At 43.0% G+C, this 19,442-nt stretch overlaps 1 protein-coding gene across 1 annotated transcript in view; it reads right to left on the bottom strand.

Annotated features, from left to right (window-relative positions):
* The window catches only part of LOC126175920 (serine/threonine-protein kinase SMG1), a 383,335-nt gene that overhangs the window by 126,551 nt on the left and 237,342 nt on the right, over window positions 1–19,442 (bottom strand). Inside the window, exons 27-30 of the mRNA XM_049922990.1 lie at window positions 17,149–17,462; window positions 5,010–5,201; window positions 4,610–4,916; window positions 1,961–2,133 (exon numbers count right to left, since the gene is read on the bottom strand). Coding sequence (XP_049778947.1) covers window positions 1,961–2,133; window positions 4,610–4,916; window positions 5,010–5,201; window positions 17,149–17,462 — 986 coding nt within the window. The remainder of the gene's footprint in view (window positions 1–1,960; window positions 2,134–4,609; window positions 4,917–5,009; window positions 5,202–17,148; window positions 17,463–19,442) is intronic.

The following is a 19,442-nucleotide window of genomic DNA, read 5'->3' as shown; positions in this document are numbered from 1 at the left end:
TTAGTTCTTTCATTTATCAATGCTTCTGTGGCCAAAACAATGATATTTACTTTCAGTTCCCTCAGTACACAATCCAATGACATTCAAGAAGAAGTAAAATTCAGTCATAGTCTAATAAATAAGTTCCTTGTAGGGCTATTTTCTGCTGCAGCTATATATAACAGAAATGATATGAAGTTTTGTTCACAGTTGAAACGATGATAAATACAATGAATCTAGCTTGCTAATCACAGAATAAGCAAAGAATTTATCGAAACACAGAAATTCCAACTTTAGCATGTCAATAACATGCAAAAAATAGAAAAAGATTGACTTTCAACCTGCTAACACACGAGTGAAAGCAGTACAGAAATTAGACACTTAAATGACACCCACTGATGATGCCTTGTTAATATATGCAAAAGTGTCCAGGTGATTAATACATTCAGCCGCAGCATGAAAATATGTTTTAATTAATAGATAATCTGATTATCTTTATATCTCCTCCCTCCTCTTGTCATAAAACTGTCATGGTATTTTAGGCACTGAAAACATTCATATAAAACACCAGTTGCACTTCATTGCTATCTTTGCAGAAAGTGATTTATTTGTTATGTCTGCATCTGCATCTGGCAGTCAAAGTCTTGAATGCCATCATATGTTCGCAGGCAAATGTCAATACAATAAATAAATAAATAAATCTTTGTCATCGGTAACTGAAATTTGCATTACCATATAAAAGCTGGGACTTCTACTTTATATTTCGCATTACTCTAGAAGAAAATAGAAAATAATTATTTGCTTATATTTGTTCAAATGTCTCTGCTGTGCTTGTTCTTTGCATAAAAGCATAGGAATGGAATCAATATTTAGCTCCCTCACTAAAGGTGATCACTTGCACATTATTTTTGAGAAACAAGGTATACCTTGCTTCATTGTCCTCTTGTGAATAGTTCTGTTTGTCAAATTGTTTGCAGGCTATAGGGACAGCATACATAATGTCCTAACAGATGTCTTTGGAAAAGTATTTCCACTCAAATCCCCATGTGTATTTTCAGTTCACTTGATTGAATAGCTGTACCACTATATCAAGAAACTGTTTCCTTATGCAGACACGTCAAAAAACAGCTACATTATATTTGTGTTGATATGGAATATTGCCTCTTGTCAATAACAGAGACATGTATATTTGTGAAGTGAAACATTCATCTTTCATCTTTTTGGAGAACAACCTACAATAATCAATTTTCATCACTGAACCCTAAAGAAAACACAGTGAAATTTTTCTAATGCTGCATCAGTGTGTTGTGTTGTGTTGAGGTTCCACATAAGCCGATTACTCACAGTAGATAAAAATTCTGTGTGTTTTGTTATTAAATTTGAGCCATAAGAAATTCAATAATCTGCAAAAGGTCCACAGAATAAATTTGGTAGTACTATTACTAAAAACCTTCTATACCACTATGTTTCAACTGTGATGTCCAAGTTCTAGGCACGCAGCTTTCCATCCAAATCCTATACATTTTCATTAATTTTCTGCATTTGTTTCTCACACAATCCCATAACCATTTCCTGACAAACCTATTCCTCACTACCAACAGAGTTTTGAAAAGTGTCTCTTCCATATGTAGAAGCAGACTAATTCATTATCATAAGCCACCGATATGATTTTGGACAGGAGCAGTTTTTTGCTATAGTTGCTGTGGTTATTGCATAAACTTCGTATCTAAGGCATAAATGTCTTTAAAGTTATGTTACACAAACTTAATTGTAACTTAAAACACAACAAATCCTAACTGGAAACCATAAAGCCACTGGACAACTTATTGTTTCCTTTACATTATCATTAGTACGTTATCCAGAAGACCATCAAGTGCACCAGCATCATCACAAACTAAACTCAAGTTAATATTGAACAAAACATAACATGTAATAATTAAATAAGAACAACTAAAAATAAATGATGAGACTTCTAAATCACCTGCTTAGATAATGTATCAACCATAGCCAGAAAACAGTTTCTTAACACTGAAGCCTGCGTTTCATCTTCATTCACAATATCATCATCGTCATCTTCATCATCTTCCTCTTCTTCCTCATCCTCTTCAACTACATTTTCGTCTACTGGCTGAGAAAGACTGGTTCCAAATAGTTCTGGAAGATAAATTACAACCAATATATGAAGATTATGTTAGTAACTAAAATGAACATGAATTATTAAAATCAAAAATTGTTACAAAGCTACATTAATTATTGGATGAGTTCTTGATTTATGCTACAAAGCTAAAAGCAGTGAAAGTTAAGCTGCAAGTGCAATGTGGCTATAATACTTACAGCATTACGAAAACAGCATTACGAAAAGGATAGACAGTTACTCACCATACAGCAAAGATGCTGAGTCACAGATACACTGGAAGCTTACTTGTTTGACAGTCCTTTGCTATTCCTATCCATGACTCAGCATCTCCGCTATATGGTGAATTATTGTCTATCCTTTTCATAATATCGTCATTCCATCCTTACAAGTGAGTTTCATTTATAGGCAGAGTTTTGTCATAATACATCAAAACTCCACATAACATCAGTCAATCAATAACACCATTCTTTCAACACTGTCTGTCATCATATTTTGGTGTTAAGAATGACACGAAAGTAAGTTTGGACAACTTAACACAAACCAACAGACAGACATAGAAAGGTTGATATAAAAAAGGATACTGAAGCAGTGCTGGCAGGTAGCTTGATAACTTTAGTTAAATGCTATTAAATGTTGTTGCCTAAGCTGTTCGAATTCCCCAAAGATGCTGTATAGAATACAGGTCACATACCACAATCAGTTTCTCTCTTTAACAAGGCAGTGAAAGTGGACACATCAGACATCGTTAGCGAGGTTTGAGGAAGACAGGCTGTACCAATTCCCTATTAGCTCAGATACCTAGCTTTATGTTAATTCTTTCATGTATGATAAATTGTTTAGTTGTGAGAATAAGAATTTGTCAACACTAGGCAGTCTGTAATGTCCAAGACCACTCTTAAAAGATCAGCTTGAACAGGAAAAAAAACTGAAGTATAGTGAAGTAGGACTTTAAACAGACAATGTGACCAAATTTGATCAAAGGTTAATGTCTACTCCACTAAAGTGGAAAAGCCATAACAGGTGGGAAAGCAATGGATTTTCTTCTGTGTACTTATCGAGGAATGGCATACAGATACAGTATTTTGTGCCAATGCAGAGAGAGAGAGAGAGAGAGAGAGAGAGAGAGAGAGAGAGAGAGAGTTTTGTGTGTGTGTGTGTGTGTGTGTGTGTGTTCTTTTCCTGATATATGGTGTTGCATTGCAATATAAAAGAAACAGCAGGAACTACGTAAGAAGTTAAATATTGGCACTGTCGATAGGCAAGTACAAAATACAAGAACAACATTCCGAGTTCAGAATCTAACAGGTCCTTCTTTCTGCAGTAAAGGGGGATAGGTTGAGCAGGTCATTCAGTTCCCAGAATTGAGGGACCCACCTATTTTGAGAATGAGTGTACACAAATATCTCTCCTTGTACTCATGAGATGTGGAGCCCTCTCTTGGGTATGAATGACCTGCCCTTCCTTTTTAACATTGCTTTCAGAGGAAAGGACTATCAGTTCTGAAAGCTATGACAGTGCTGTGTACTTTTACAAGCTAAGTACTGCCCAGCAAGTTTTCTTGAGTGGTTTTTCTTTTGAACAAATGAAATCATTGGATGTATTGCTAACTGAGAAGAAGTAGTATGATCATCTCACTCTGTAGTTTATCAGGTAAAGTCACCACAAAAATGGAAGGTAACGCAAGCCCTGCTGTGAATATGTGAAGTATATCAACAAAAATATCTGCTAGCTGCATTAGTGACAAAACTTTTGTATGCAAGTGTTGGTTCTCTGACTCCCTTTTATACAGATGTACTTCATATTTGTGAGAAATGCCTTCTGTTGTAAATAATTCAGTTCCAGCAATGCTGTAAGCAAGACAAAATGCTTCGAAGTGTCGCCACCTCTGAAAAAATGTGAAGGGAAAACTAGCCCAGAATTTAACGATTCTGAAGGGTTAGAAAATTCAATAGGGAGTTAAATCAGTTTACTACACATTATTAACAAACAAAGAAATTCATACAAATTCAGTAAGATAGCTATTAACAAGGACAGTAAAAAAATACAGGGCTTTATAAGTACTCAGAATAACATATCAAAGGGAGATCAAGAGAAATGCTTTCTACATAATCCACCAATGGACAGGGAAGCTACTTCTGAAGCCTGCAGAGCGGCTGCACTGTCAACCAGAGCTGCCACAAGAAACCAATTTATTTTGCCAGTTAAGATTTCTGTGAGTCATTTGTTGATGGTATACTCATCCAAGTATACAAGAAACTGTTTTATGAACAAACACCACCCACCACGAGCAGTGTATAATATATAGAACAAAGTGCAGGACTAGCATACCAGACAAGACCCCTATTCCTACACCACTACTACCGTGCATGCTACCATGCTGCATGTTTTGTGGCAAGCCGAATGATTCCAACAAATAGCATGACATTATTAATAATATGATTTCCTTGATTTTTAAAAAAATATCAAATTAACAGCTGTATAAACTGAACTCACTAGCTGTTGACGCAGCAACGTCCATGTTTCTTATGCGTGCACCACCAGCAGATGCACCGACAACAGCAGGAAATGTGATGAGGTGAGGAGCATCTTCCGCCACACGGCACAGCAACTCAGATAAGCGACGCCGCACGTACGGCTCAGGGTGATTGAGGCGGGAGAACAGCTGCGGAATTATGCCTTTCCAAGGGCGTGTAGGTGTTGAGGCAAGTCCTGTCTCCAACACAGCCTGCAGCTCCAGTGCGTGTTTCACTATCAGTCGCAAAAGTCTCAGTGTTATTGTAATAGTGGAACAGTCTGCATCCTGCAAGAGGAACATTCGGTACAGTTACTGGCAGTGAACAGGTTATCAGCATCTCTATGATAACGTCAAAAAGAACACAGCACCAGAACAAACCTCTTTGTCACCACACAGCTCTAAATATCTGAAATATGCCATCGCAGATAATTCGTAATAAGCATAAACACGCTTCTGTGCATTCCTCCAGATATCCACTAGACATGTAAGATTCTCACTTGGTGTGCTTGATAAGACTCTCACATTTTGCAACTGAGATTCTATCATCTCTGAAGTGTTGTAATCTTCTGCCTAGAATTCAAGAAAAAGAAATTACTTAAGCCCATTAAAAATGAAATATCATACTTTCTACACAGTTCTGGGAATGATTTTGGTATTAATATTAATCAATAAAGTTGAAACAAATGATAATTTCTGTATCTTACCACAGTACATTCCATTTCATTTCACAAACACTTTTTTTACTGCCACATTCTCTAATATGAACTGATTTGGAATGAGATCTTTGCAACAGTTCTAAGCACTTAGATACAAAAATTCTGGCCTGTATTTAAAGTAAATTCTGAGATGAGCAACTGACAACAATTGTTCAATTAACAGTATTAATTTGATAATGTGAGGGTCAAACGTTGAATAAAACAATACACACTCTTGCTTTTCTATACTCATGTGCAGTTAAATAAGAGTGACCTCAAAAGTCGTGTGTAGTAACTATCATTCTTCATGGTCGCACACTGCCCATAACCGCCATATATTGCCCACAACCACAAAGGTATGGTGGCAGTGTTTCAAAATGTAATAAACCACCCACCCTTTTACGTTGCTGTACTTATTTACAGAAAGTGAATAACAAGAATACACCTTTTATCATTGCAACAAAAAGCATCAATCCTAACCAAATACGGATTGAAATTAAAGTCACTAAAAATCTGACCTAGGTTTGCATAAGTACTCCGAGATGTGGAATTAGCTGTTTCCGATTTAGAACCAGGCACTGATAAAATTCTTGAAGATACTGTGATTGGACCAGAATAACCACCTTCCATATGTCCTGTGGTTTTTTTTTTTTTTTTTTTTTTTTGGTTGGGTTTAAGGGCGCTCAACTGCTGAGGTCATTAGCGCCCAGTCACTGTTGTTTGAGCACATGGAATCTGGTAAAACTCAAGGGGATGGAGGGGACACCAGAAGGACCCGACAAAGATGCAGACAAAATAAGTAAAAAGATTAAATGTCCTTGGACAAGCCAGTTAAAGTTATAAAACGCAGAATACGAGCAGCTGCTCGAGCGTCATCAGCTAAAACATCCGGTAAAGTAGATGGCAGGGACAGGACAACACGAAATTGACTAAAACGGGGACACGACAATAAAACATGGCGCACTGTTAATGCCTGACCACAAGGGCACTGCGGGGCTGGGTCACCGGAGAGCAGGTAGCGGTGGCTAAACCGGCAATGCCCAATCCGCAACCTGGTCAGAAGGACCTCCTCGCGCCGAGATGGTCGGGAGGATGTTGTCCAAGCAGTTGGTAGCGGTTTTACTGCCCGGAGCTTGTTTCCTTGGAGGGATGACCAAGCATCCCACCACAACGACACAAGCCTCTTACAGACATCCCCACGAACGTCGGATGACGGGACACAATGGGAGGCTGGCCGAGGCAGGAGGACTGCAGCCCTGGCTGCAGCATCCGCAGCCTCATTCCCAGGCACTCCCACATGTCCGGGAACCCACAGAAAGCTGACAGAACCACCATTATCAGCCAAAGAATGGAGGGACTGCTGTATCCGTTGAATCAAGGGATGGACCGGATAGGGAGCTCCAAGGCTCTGAAGAGCACTGAGTGAGTCAGAGCACAGTACATATGATGAATGGTGGTGGCGGCGGGCATACTGAACGGCCTGATGGAGAGCAAAAAGCTCGGCCGTAAAGCTGGAACACTGGTCGAGGAGCCTGTATTTAAATGTGGCGGCCCCGACGACAAAGGCACAGCCGACACCATCGTCAGTTTTGGAGCCATCGGTGTAAATAAAGGTGTGACCGGCAAGTCGAGCACGAAGTTCGGCAAACCGTGAGCAATACATTGCAGCCGGAGTACCATCCTTCGGGAGTGAGCTGAGGTCGAGATAAATATGAACCGGAGCCTGGAGCCAAGGTGGTGTCGGGCTCTCACCCTCTCTGAAGGTGGTAGGGAGGGCAAAATCCAATTGTCGAAGCAGGCGACGGAAGCGGACTCCGGGGGGCAGCAGGGCAGACACATACAACCCGTACTGACGGTCGAGAGAATCGGCGAAGAAGGACTTGTAAGTGGGGTGGTCGGGCATAGACGACAGCCGGCAGGCATACCGACACAGCAGTACGTCGCGCCGGTAGGTCAACGGTAACTCGGCAGCTTCAGCATAAAGACTCTCGACAGGACTAGTGTAGAAGGCTCCGGTCGCAAGACGTAACCCCCGATGGTGGATGGAGTTGAGCCGGCGTAAGAGGGACGGCCGAGCGGACGAGTAGACGAAGCTCCCATAATCCAGCTTCGATCGGACTATGGACCGATACAAGCGAAGCAGGACAGTGCGATCCGCTCCCCAAGATGAACCGCTAAGAACTCTGAGGACATTAAGGGAACGTGTACAACGGGCCGCCAAATAAGAGACGTGTGGAGACCAACACAGTTTCCTGTCCAACGTGAGCCCTAGAAACTTAGTTGTGTCCACGAATCGGAGAACAACGGGACCGAGATGTAAGGATGGCGGAAGGAACGCTTTATATCGCCAAAAGTTGATACAAACCGTCTTTTCTTCAGAGAACCGGAAGCCATTTGCCACGCTCCATGAGTAGAGGCTGTCTAGACAACGCTGAAGGCAGCGCTCCAGGAGGCATGTTCTCTGGGCACTGCAGTAGATCGCGAAGTCATCGACAAAGAGAGAGCCCGAGACATTAGGTGGAATGCAATCCATAATGGGATTGATCGCTATGGCAAAAAGGGCTACGCTCAAGACGGAGCCCTGAGGCACTCCGTTCTCCTGGAGGAAGACGTCGGACAATACGGAGCCCACACGTACCCTAAACTTTCGTTCCGTTAAAAAGGAATCAATAAAAAGGGGCAGGCGACCGCGTAGGCCCCACCTGTGCATAGTGCGGAGGATACCTCCTCTCCAACAGGTGTCATAAGCCTTCTCCAAGTCGAAGAACACGGCTACCGTTTGGCGCCTTCGCAAAAAGTTGTTCATGATGAATGTCGACAAGGTCACGAGGTGGTCAACAGCGGAGCGGCGGCGACGAAAGCCACATTGGACATTGGTAAGGAGCCGTCGAGATTCAAGAATCCAGACTAACCGAGCATTAACCATGCGCTCCATCACCTTACAGACACAGCTTGTAAGAGAAATGGGGCGGTAACTAGAAGGAAGGTGTCTATCCTTCCCGGGTTTGGGTATAGGAACAACAACAGCGTCACGCCAACGTATGGGGACTTGACCTTCGGTCCAGACGCGATTGTAGGTACGGAGAAGGAAGCTTTTGCCCGCCGGAGAAAGGTGTGCCAGCATCTGAACGTGAATGGCATCCGGCCCCGGAGCAGAGGACCGGGACAGTGCAAGCGCACGTTCGAGTTCCCGCATAGTAAAGGGGGCATTATAGGTTTCCAGATTCAGCGAGTGGAAGGAAGGTCGCCGAGCCTCTTCTGCCTCTTTCCTGGGAAGGAAGGCAGGATGGTAATGGGCGGAGCTTGAAACCTCCTCGAAAAAGCGGCCAAAGACGTTGGCGACAGCCACCGGATCAACAAGGACCGCATTACCTGAGGTCAGGCCAGGTACCAAGGAGTGGGCCTTAATGCCCGACAGCCGGCGCAGGCTACCCCAAACGACGGAAGAAGGAGTAAAACTGTTAAAGGAGCCGGTGAAAGAGGCCCAACAAGCTTTTTTGCTGTCTTTGATGACTCTACGGCATTGCGCTCGGAGTCGTTTGTATTCAATACAATTCGCCAACGTAGGATGGCGGCGAAAGGTGCGTAAAGCACGTCGTCGAGCACGGATAGCGTCCCTACAAGCCTCGTTCCACCAGGGGACGGAAACGCGACGTGAAGAAGTAGTACGAGGAATGGAACGTTCGGCAGCATGGATGATAACAGCCGAGAGGTATTCGACCTGACTGTCACAACTGGGAAAATCGTGGTCCGGAAAGGTTGCCAGGGATGAGTAAAGTCCCCAGTCAGCTTTCAGTATGTTCCAGCTCGAAGGACGTGGGGATGGGGTGTGGTGCAGGAGACGAACGACACAGGGGAAGTGGTCGCTCGAATAGGTGTCAGAAAGGACATACCACTCGAACCGACGGGCAAGAGTGGTAGAACATATTGAGAGGTCCAAGTGGGAGAAGGTATGAGTGGAGTCCGAGAGGAAAGTCGGGGCGCCGGTATTGAGGCAGACAAGATTGAGATGGTTGAAGACATCTGCCAAGAGTGAGCCTCTTGGACAGGATGCAGGAGAGCCCCAAAGGGGATGATGGGCATTGAAGTCGCCAAACAATAAAAACGGCGGGGGAAGCTGAACGATCAGGTGCATCATGTCAGCCCGACTAACGGCAGACGACGGTGGAGTGTAGATGGTACAAACTGAAAAAGTAAAAGCAGAAAGAGTAATGCGGACAGCTATTGCTTGGAGTGGGGTGGTCAATGGGATGGGATGGTAATAGACGTCGTCCTGAATGAGCAACATGACCCCACCATGAGCTGGGACACCGTCCACAGGGGTAAGGTCATACCGCTCCGAGGTATAGTGGGTAAAGGCAATACGGTCAGTCGGGCGCAACTTGGTTTCCTGGAGTCCAAGGACGAGCGGACAGTGCAGGCGGAGGAGCAGTTGTAATTCCTCCCGATGAGATCGAATACCTCTTATGTTCCAATGAAACAACGCCATCGCTAGTCAAAAAGTTGTGGGAACGAGACGGGGGAAGAGCTGGTCACCTCGACGGCCGCGGAGGGCCAGGTTGCGAGGGAACAACGCTACAACCGACGGGAGGCGGATCCGGTTCCATCGACTGGTCGCCAGCTGCGGCCGCTGTCCCTGGTTGTGTAGGAGGGGCAGCATCATTTGCCGACGAAAGGCCAGCTGAGCGCCTGGCAGCAGAGCGTCCCGGCGAAACTGAGGACGGCCGGGAGCGGCGACTCACGGATGGAGCGTCAGTCGAAACGCGCCGGGGTGGAGAGGGGGATAAAGATTTCTTCTTGGAGGCCTTCTTGGAAGGCCGAGGAGGCACAGGGACGGTGGGCTGGACCCGAAGAAGGTCCTCACGCGCGGGGTCCGTTTTGGAACGCCGGACCTCGGAAGCCGGGGTCCGGAACGTTTCCCCGATGGACGCCTGAGAAGAGGATCGCTTCTCAGGTGGCGTGTGGGGGGAAGGAGGAGGAAGGATGGCCCCTGGGGCAGAGGGGGTGGGGGCCACGGGGGAGGAGGATTTGGAAGGGAGGGATTTGGGAGGCGGAGGCAGAGCCCCCTGATGGGCGGAGGAGGCGGAGGGGGGATAGGAGAGGGGTGAGGATACCGCGGAAGGAGTGGACACAACTGAGGCAAATGAAGTGGTCAATGGCACGGGATGGAGGCGGTCGTACTTCTTCCTGGCCTCAGAATAAGACAGCCGATCCAAAGTTTTGATTTCTTGTATTTTCTTCTCCTTCTGATATGCGGGGCAGTCTGAGGCTCTAGGCGAGTGGACGCCAGGACAATTAACGCACCGAGGTGGTGGGGTGCATGTATGTTCCTCACGAAGAGGACGGCCACAATCGCCACAGAGGGGCTCAGCCTCACACCGTGACGACATGTGCCCAAAGCGCAAACACCGAAAACAGCGCATAGGAGGCGGAACGTAGGGTCGCACGTCACACCGGTAGCACATTACCTTTACCTTCTCTGGGAGAACGTCCCCCTCGAAGGCGAGGATAAAGGCCCCAGTGTCGATGCGACGGTCTTTGGGGCCGCGCTGGACTCGCCGGACGAAATGCACGCCTCGGCGCTCCAGGTTGGCCCTGAGCTCCTCATCAGATTGTAGCAGGAGGTCACGATGAAAAATAACCCCCTGCGTCCTATTGAGTGCCAGATGTGGGACAATGGAGACTGGGATGTCCCCTAGGCGGTCGCACGCCTGGAGCGCCGCCGACTGTGTGGCGGACGTGGTCTTGATAAGTACGGACCCTGAACGCATCTTGCTGAGAGCCTCGATTTCCCCGAAGATGTCCTCAATGTGCTGAACAAAGAACATGGGCTTGGAGGTGGCGAATGTCCCCCCATCGGTCCGAGAACAGACTAAATAGCGGGGGAAGTACTTCGCTCCAAGCCGGCGGGCCTGTCCCTCCTCCCATGGAGTGGCCAAGGGGGAAGGGGCAGGAGAACCAGAACCAGAAACGGTACTTTTTCTTTTAAAAGACTCGGCCGCAGAGCGACCCGATACGTGGTGACGTTTCATCTGCGAAACGTCCGCCCCGATACCACCCACTCCGACCAGGGGCTCTCCCCACGGGCGCCACCCAGCCGCAGCAAGGGCCACCTGGCAGGATGACCATTGCCGGGAGTCCTGATGCCCCAAGGAGACGGGCATCTACTCCTTGGCCGACGTGGGGAGGGTGCAGCTCAGGTATCGGCAGTACGATCCCTGTGTTGTCAGGGGGCTACAACCTAGAGGGTACATGACGACCCCACCACAACGGGCTGGCTACCGTGCTGGATTTCTGGTGCCATGGAAAGTCCATCATGATCGCTGGTGCAGATGGAGACGCACTATGGGCGTAACTGGGACAACCCAAAAGGCGTTTAGGCCCAATTTGAGCAATAGTGGGTATGGTTACAACGCCGGTGCAATGCTGAGTGCCAAGGTCTGAGTGCACTTAGGACCAGTGGTACACCACGTAAGGTGTCCTTCCCCAAAAGGCTCGTACTTCTGTAGAAATTTAGAAAAATGGAGGTCAAACCCCAAGGGGGACCATCACATGGAAGGCCGAAACGGTTGAACTCCTTTTAGTCGCCTCGTACGACAGGCAGGAATACCTCGGGCCTATTCTTACCCCGGACCCGCAGGGGGGATGTGCTGTGGTGAGTGATTTGAATGTTTTGGGGAATAAACGCATGTCACAAACTACAGAACCAGTCAATAACGAGTTCTACATCTATACTTCACAAGCAATCTTAGGATGTGTGGCAGACAGTACTTGTGTACCAGTGTCACTTCGCCTTTTTCCTGTTCTCGTTGCAAATGGTTCGAGGGAAGAATGACTGTCGGCGAGCCTCTGTGTGGGCTCAAATATCTCTAGCTTTATTTTCACGATCTTTTGTGAGATAGATGTAGGAGGAAGCTATCTATTCATTGACTCTCTGAACTTTCAAATGCAGAATGCCTCTCCTCCAGAATCTGACTCTGGCGTTGGCTGGGCACCTCCGTAACACTTTTGCACTTACTAAATGAGCTTGTAACAAAACATGCTGCTCTTCTTTGGACATTCCTTGTTTTCTCTATCAATCCTATCTGCTATGGATCTTAGACTGACTAGCAATATTGTAATATCAGCTGAACGAGTGTTTTGTAAGCTACTTCCTCTGTTGACGGACTACATAATTCTTTGTGCAGATGAGGATGAAAAATGTCGCTGAAAAAACTAGGCCTCAATATAGACAAAATTTCTGAAATTTACAAATCTGCACAGATGACAACCAGTTTTCTAGCTTGCAGGAGGAAAATAATAATAATAATAATAATAATAATAATAATAATAATTTGGAGTAGTGAAATGGAGTGACACAGACCTAGAAGCACTCAATACACTTACACAATCACAATGCCACAAATATAGAATACATCACATACATTCAGCAACAGAAAGATTCACATTAAGCAGAAAGGAAGGTGGAAGGGGATTTATAGATATAAAAAACCTACATTATGGACAGGTAGACAATTTAAGAAAATTCTTTCTAGAACGAGCAGAAACTAGCAAAATACACAAAGCAATCACTCATATAAATACATCAGCTACACCATTGCAATTTCATAACCACTTCTACAACCCTTTAAATCACATAACATCAACAGATACAAAGAAAGTAAATTGGAAAAAGAAAACACTACATGGCAAGCACCCGTATCATCTAACACAGCCACACATAGATCAAGACGCATCCAACACATGGCTAAGAAAAGGCAATATATACAGTGAGACGGAAGGATTCATGATTGCAATACAGAATCAAACAATAAACACCAGATATTACAGCAAGCATATTATTAAAGATCCCAATACCACAACAGATAAATGCAGACTTTGCAAACAACAAATAGAAACAGTAGATCACATCACAAGCGGATGTACAATACTAGCAAATACAGAATACCCCAGAAGACATGACAATGTAGCAAAAATAATACATCAACAACTTGCCATAAAACATAAACTAATAAAACAACATGTTCCCACATACAAGTACACACCACAAAATGTACTGGAGAATGATGAATACAAATTATACTGGAACAGAACGATTATAACAGATAAAACACCACCACATAACAAACCTGACATCATACTCACCAATAAAAAGAAGAAATTAACACAACTAATTGAAATATCCATACCCAACACAACAAATATACAGAAGAAAACAGGAGAAAAAATTGAAAAATACATCCAACTGGCTGAGGAAGTCAAGGACATGTGGCATCAGGATAAAGTCGACATTATACCAATTATACTATCAACTACAGGAGTCATACCTCACAATATCCACCAGTACATCAATGCAATACAGCTACATCCAAACATATATATACAACTACAAAAATCTGTAATTATTGATACATGTTCAATGACCCGAAAGTTCCTAAATGCAATATAACATATACCGTACAGTTAAAAGGAAGTCACGCTTGATCAAGGTCCGCGTCACTGTCCATTTTTGACCAGACATAACGTCTGAGAATAGAAAGAAATAATAATAATAATTTTTTTTAAAAATCGGTGAAGTCCACTTTTAAGAATCAACCAGTATCCAGGCTACAAAGACCCACTGTCATCCGAACGTGCATGCAAGGATTCACATGTGTGTTCCCTTGTTTTAGTAACAATCACATCCTGCCATAATAACTGTGCGGGTGCAGGCGCACACACACTCACTCACTCCCTCTCTCTCTATTCAATCTCAAGCAATCCAAGTGTAATGGACTGGTGTTCTGGTCTTCAGCAGCTATCAGAGACAAACAGACATGCACAAGTCCCAGAGCTGTTCCGTCAAAAACAAAGGCAACTGTCTCAGCAGTGTCTTTCACTCTGTATAAACATTCATCATACAAAGCTGCCATCACTTTGGGTAATGTAACCTGCTTTACTATACAAGCTGCGGTCACTGAATAGCCTGACTTGTAATACAAAACTTGTTATTGCTCCCAATTACATTACAAAGCTTATATCCTCCAATGTACTCTCCTTGTCAAACCCTACAATGCTCCATACGAATTTTCCATTGTTCAAAGAAGTGCTTCCGTCAGCTTGTTGAGAACCTTCCTCACTTTTGTTTTCACTGCTTGTTCCCTTAAGTGCCATACTGTGGTCCAACCAAGGTGGAATGCCCTATTGTCTTGTCTTTGTGAAGCATCCAGGACTTGCCATTCCAAAAATCTGATATTTGTCTCCTCATTTCTTCATGAACAGCCGTCAGAACCTCGACATAATAATGTTCATTGACTGACTTTCCAGGAACAATTTACCAATTTTTCCAACATTGTTGCCCAATTTTGATGTAGAGGGTCATCCAGGAGGTAGATTGTCATCAGCCATTTCACATGCCTCTTTAAACCTTTTGAACTATTCAAAAACTTATGTTCACAATACATATTCTTTCTTTTTTAGCAGTTTTTCCAAGTTTCACATTAAACTTGAGTTTAACTCATAGCTCCATCTGAACATTTCGCTATTACCACCGAGATGCAACACAAGGGCTTCAAAGGACAATTTATACAGCAAGACTTGAGTGACATAACTGGGCCTGTTGAGCTCAGGGTGGAGAAATATCAATGGACACAAACCTGTTCAAAACCTGCCATGGTGTGCTTGCTGTTTGCAGGTAGCAGCACCAGTTTGCTCGATTGCCTCACCTCGTACACTCTTATTTGCCGTCTGCCTTCCTTCAGAGAATACCAACAGGTAACAAGACATTAGTCCACACAATTTCCCTTAATATGAGCATTCAAATTATTACTCTCATATCCACACTAATCTGCACAACCTGTTATGTGGACACTGAAAAGTAAGCTGCTTGCTGCACTCCAGTCCAACTAATTATTGTTAGTATTCAACGTAGTCAAAGTTGTTTATCGTACATATGCAGGTGGGTATGGCCACTGATCCTAAATCAAGATGCTCTCTGTTGATACAGAAACTATAAGGCAAGTTTGTAGCTAGTGCATCCAATGTATGTGGTCCCAGTGATCTGACTCTTCACTTACACCGAAATGCCTAATTGTTGCAAATGTTACTTAGATAACCAGCTTACTGTCTCATGACATAGAAGTAATGTTTACCGTTTGCTAGCTCTAGTTTAATACTCTCAAATATGATGCAATTAATGAAGCAATCATTTTATCCCACAGAAATGGTGGAAATGTCAAAAAATAAAGCACATGTATTCATTGAGAATGGCAGTGAACTACATGCTTATTTTTAATTAAAGAAATTTTTCAGATTAATGATCTCAATTAGATTTTTAAAAGTTAAAAAAAGGGTGGTTCATACAACATTGAGGCAAAACTTGAACTAAGGCTAATTACTTTTACCAACTGTGACTACAATCTTTATGCTAACAACGTTGGTACTTTCTACGCAGGTCTATTTTGGATTACATGTCTTATGTTACCATCTAAAAAAGGAAACTCCATGTAGGAATATTAACAATGTAGGAAAAGATAGATTGCTACTTACCCATACAGAAGACATTAAGTTGCAGGCCAATTAAAAGACATTTGCACAAAGCTTTCGGCCACAGATTTCATCAGCAAAAGAGAAACACACACCATTCATACACACAAGCAAGCACACCTCACAACGACCGCCAACTCTGGCAGCAAAGGCCAGTTACCTACTAAGTTACAAAATTGCCATAAATATTTGGGTGCTTCACATACACTTTCACTTTCATACAATATATCCTTTCTTCACCAGGAGAACATTTTCGTGACTCCAAAATGTCATCATTTATACAACTGAATGGGAAAAATGTCACTCTTTCCTTCCTAGTGTATCCTTGGTCATCTTAGATCAGAAACAAGACACTGCACACAATAAATATCATTTTCAAAGCAAAAGTAACTGGCTGTAAATTTTTCAACTATGAAAAAAATGCTGAGTTACTCCAGTAGTACAAAAGTAGAATTACACCTGATGTATCAAAATACAGCAAAAACCTGGGACATATACAGCAAGAATGTATCAAGATTCCAATTAACTTTTGCCTACAAGGACTTTAAATATTTTATAAAAATTATTATTGTTTATATAAGTACTAGTTGCACATTTTTTACAGTGTCATCAGTTTCAGTCTTCCTGGATCATCTTCAGATCTCCGTAGTTGCATCAGCAACCTGTCATGTCTGTATCAGAACTACACATATGTATTCTGACAAAGACATTACGGGTTTATGAAACCAACTATGTACGTCTGAAGACGATCCAATGAGACTGAAGCTAGTTATACTGTAAAAAAGATGCAACTGTGACTGAAATATAATTGACACAGTTTTTAATATCAATGTAGTTACTGAGCTCTCTCACTTTGAATATGTCAGCTATAGTGACATTTAATTTTAGTTTCCTCTGCATCCAGTCACTCAGTTGTAAAAATGAACACTTCAGATGAAGTGGCTTTGCAACCTCCAATAGCTAAATTTTTCAAAAGACTTAAAAATTTCAAACTAGTAAGTTCACAGAATTATGAAAAAGATACATTGCTACTCACCACATATAGGAGATGCTAAGTTGCAGACAGACAACAAAAACACTGCTGAACATGTGAGCTTTCAGCCAAAAAGCCTTCTTCCAAGGTAGACAAAACACAGACATTTACGCAAGCACAACACCCACACCCACATGATCACCGTCTCTGGTTCCAAGCTAGACTATAATTTAAATATACTTTTATGCTACTATGATACTATGTGCTATTTAAAAATCAAAGAATGGCCACACTACAGAGACAGTATACTGTTATCAAAATGCACCTCAATATCCTCTTCATCTGCAAGGGCGCGTGTCTGACCTAGGATAGAGTAAACTCTGTCAAGGTCATGCCCTGCAATACCAGAGGGAACAAGAGCTTGCACTGCCAGCCTGTCAGCTTCTCCGAGTTGTCCCCCACCAGCTCTCCCAGCAATGTCGACTGCTCGCCGTCCCCAACGGTAACACCAGGCTCCGAGCTGTCCCCATGCTTTTGCTAATGTAGGACATACGGACACACTTAGCTGGAGTAGTTGTCCCACAACTGTCTCTGCTGCCGGTACTACTTGGGTGCCATTCTGCAGCACTGTGCTGCAATCTGTAATGATAAAAATATAATTAATTACATGTGTAGTATGCACTAGTTATAATAAATTCATACTAAATTTTCTTAGCAGTTTTCTAATTTTTTCCTTGGGTTGGCTTATTTCTCAGTCAAATTGTTTGTTTGATAATGTGTGGTTACAATAGCCAGGCTGTATAAATGGGCAAGAGGATTAAATCCCCAGATTTTCCAGTTAAAAATACGCTTATTCCTGGGTGAAAATACACTTTTTCCCAGGTGAAATTGCATTTTTTCCATGTTAAGTGACAATATATTTTCCCTTGGAGCTGTAAGACTTATCAACCCTACAAACGGTAAATGTTTTATACGCCAGTGTAGAACTTGCCAGCACTTTAGGGGTGGGGGAGCAGTTTGGAGAGATCTTTGATGCACTGCAATGTGTACACTGCATATTTTCTTATTACAGAAGTATAAATACGAATTCCACCGAATACAGCACAGTAGCTTCCGAAGCACTAAAATTGGGATTGCAATGCACTTTTGTTAGCCAGTCATTGCTTGTCATGTGATCTCACCAGCCAATGACAGTAGATATTCAGAGCATAGGATGATGCGACATAGTCAGCCAACAACAACACTGCTGTTAAGCAGCACGAACAAACAAATATCAGACACAAAGTAATAACCAGTGAAATAGATAGGAAAAGCTGGAAATCGACCCACGGCACTTGCTGTATAGCCACCGAACAGTCCTAATTTGTCTTGAGTCAAGGAAGAGCTGCTTCTAACAGACAGTATTTTTATGATGCCGACCTAGACCTATCTTTATGGCTGAACTCTCTGCAAAATACAAACCTGCACCCCAAAGAAGAATCACACAAGGGCAGCAAGTACAAAATAACACATGGAAAGCACTGAATAGATTAAGAACAGGAATTGCAAAATGCAACGTACACACTGGTCAAGTGCGGCTACTTTGAAGGTAACCAGAATGAATGTGGAGAAACACAGATGAATGAACATTTGCTCTTGTGCCCACGGGTGGAGTTTATTCGCAAAGCAGAAGATCTATTTTTGTGCAGTGGTGAGGCCATTAAAACTGTAGAGCTTTGGAAGACGAGAATTTAGATGTTTTTGCCTGGACATGGAAAGTAAAGTAAGTCAGTAAACATGTAGAAAATTTAATGGCAGGGGCAGACCGTGGAAGGACATGACTGCCAAACCACTCAGCCTTTCTGCATATTTCCCCCACCACCACATCATGCTGTCTGAGCCCAAGGAGGAGAAGGAAGAGTGGAAAACTGCAAATGCGCCGCATTTAAACCGCAGTGCAGCCACATTGCCTACAACTTCATTTTACATTTCATATTTTACATCATCACAAACAAAACAAATTTTCAGTGTTATTTAATCCTTTTTGGTACACTTAAGACATACTATAATTTTTATCTGGCACATGGATAGACACAGACAATTTCACAGGGTTACACACTCAAATTGCCACATAATAGTGCTTACTTAGTTTCATAATCGAAAAAAGGTCTCTCAGGCCAGTATGTCGATCAAAATATTTTGCCATGTTTGCATGCTCATTATGGAGACTTGGAAAAACTACCCGAGAAAAGCAACGGAGACATCCTGGACAGTTTTAACATAAAAGATTTGTTGTAACATCTGGAATTACCCTGCAGGTGAGTCAGTTACATCTGTAAATGCACAGGGGCACTTTCAACTGAAACGGTAAACGGTCTCAAAAACAGATGTAAGTCTGACAGTGTCTTCACACAACATTTATAAAAACTATTCAAACTTCGTGTATTCTTTAACACCAGTGTGCTTAGGAAAATTGATTGTCTTTGTAACAAGTGCACCATCTACAATGCAATTTTCTTTTTAAATGCAGTCTATTCTGAATGTTCTAATTTTCGTTCTTGTACTACTACTTCCTTCATAAATTCAACAATATTGAGTTTTAAATTGAAAAATCATTCCAGGCATGCCCCTTAACTTAAC

The sequence above is a fragment of the Schistocerca cancellata genome, chromosome 3, assembly GCF_023864275.1.
Source record: "Schistocerca cancellata isolate TAMUIC-IGC-003103 chromosome 3, iqSchCanc2.1, whole genome shotgun sequence".
Lineage (NCBI taxonomy): Eukaryota > Metazoa > Arthropoda > Insecta > Orthoptera > Acrididae > Schistocerca > Schistocerca cancellata.
Note: the sequence above shows the minus strand (reverse complement) of the source record. Positions and strands in the feature narration are given on the sequence as shown.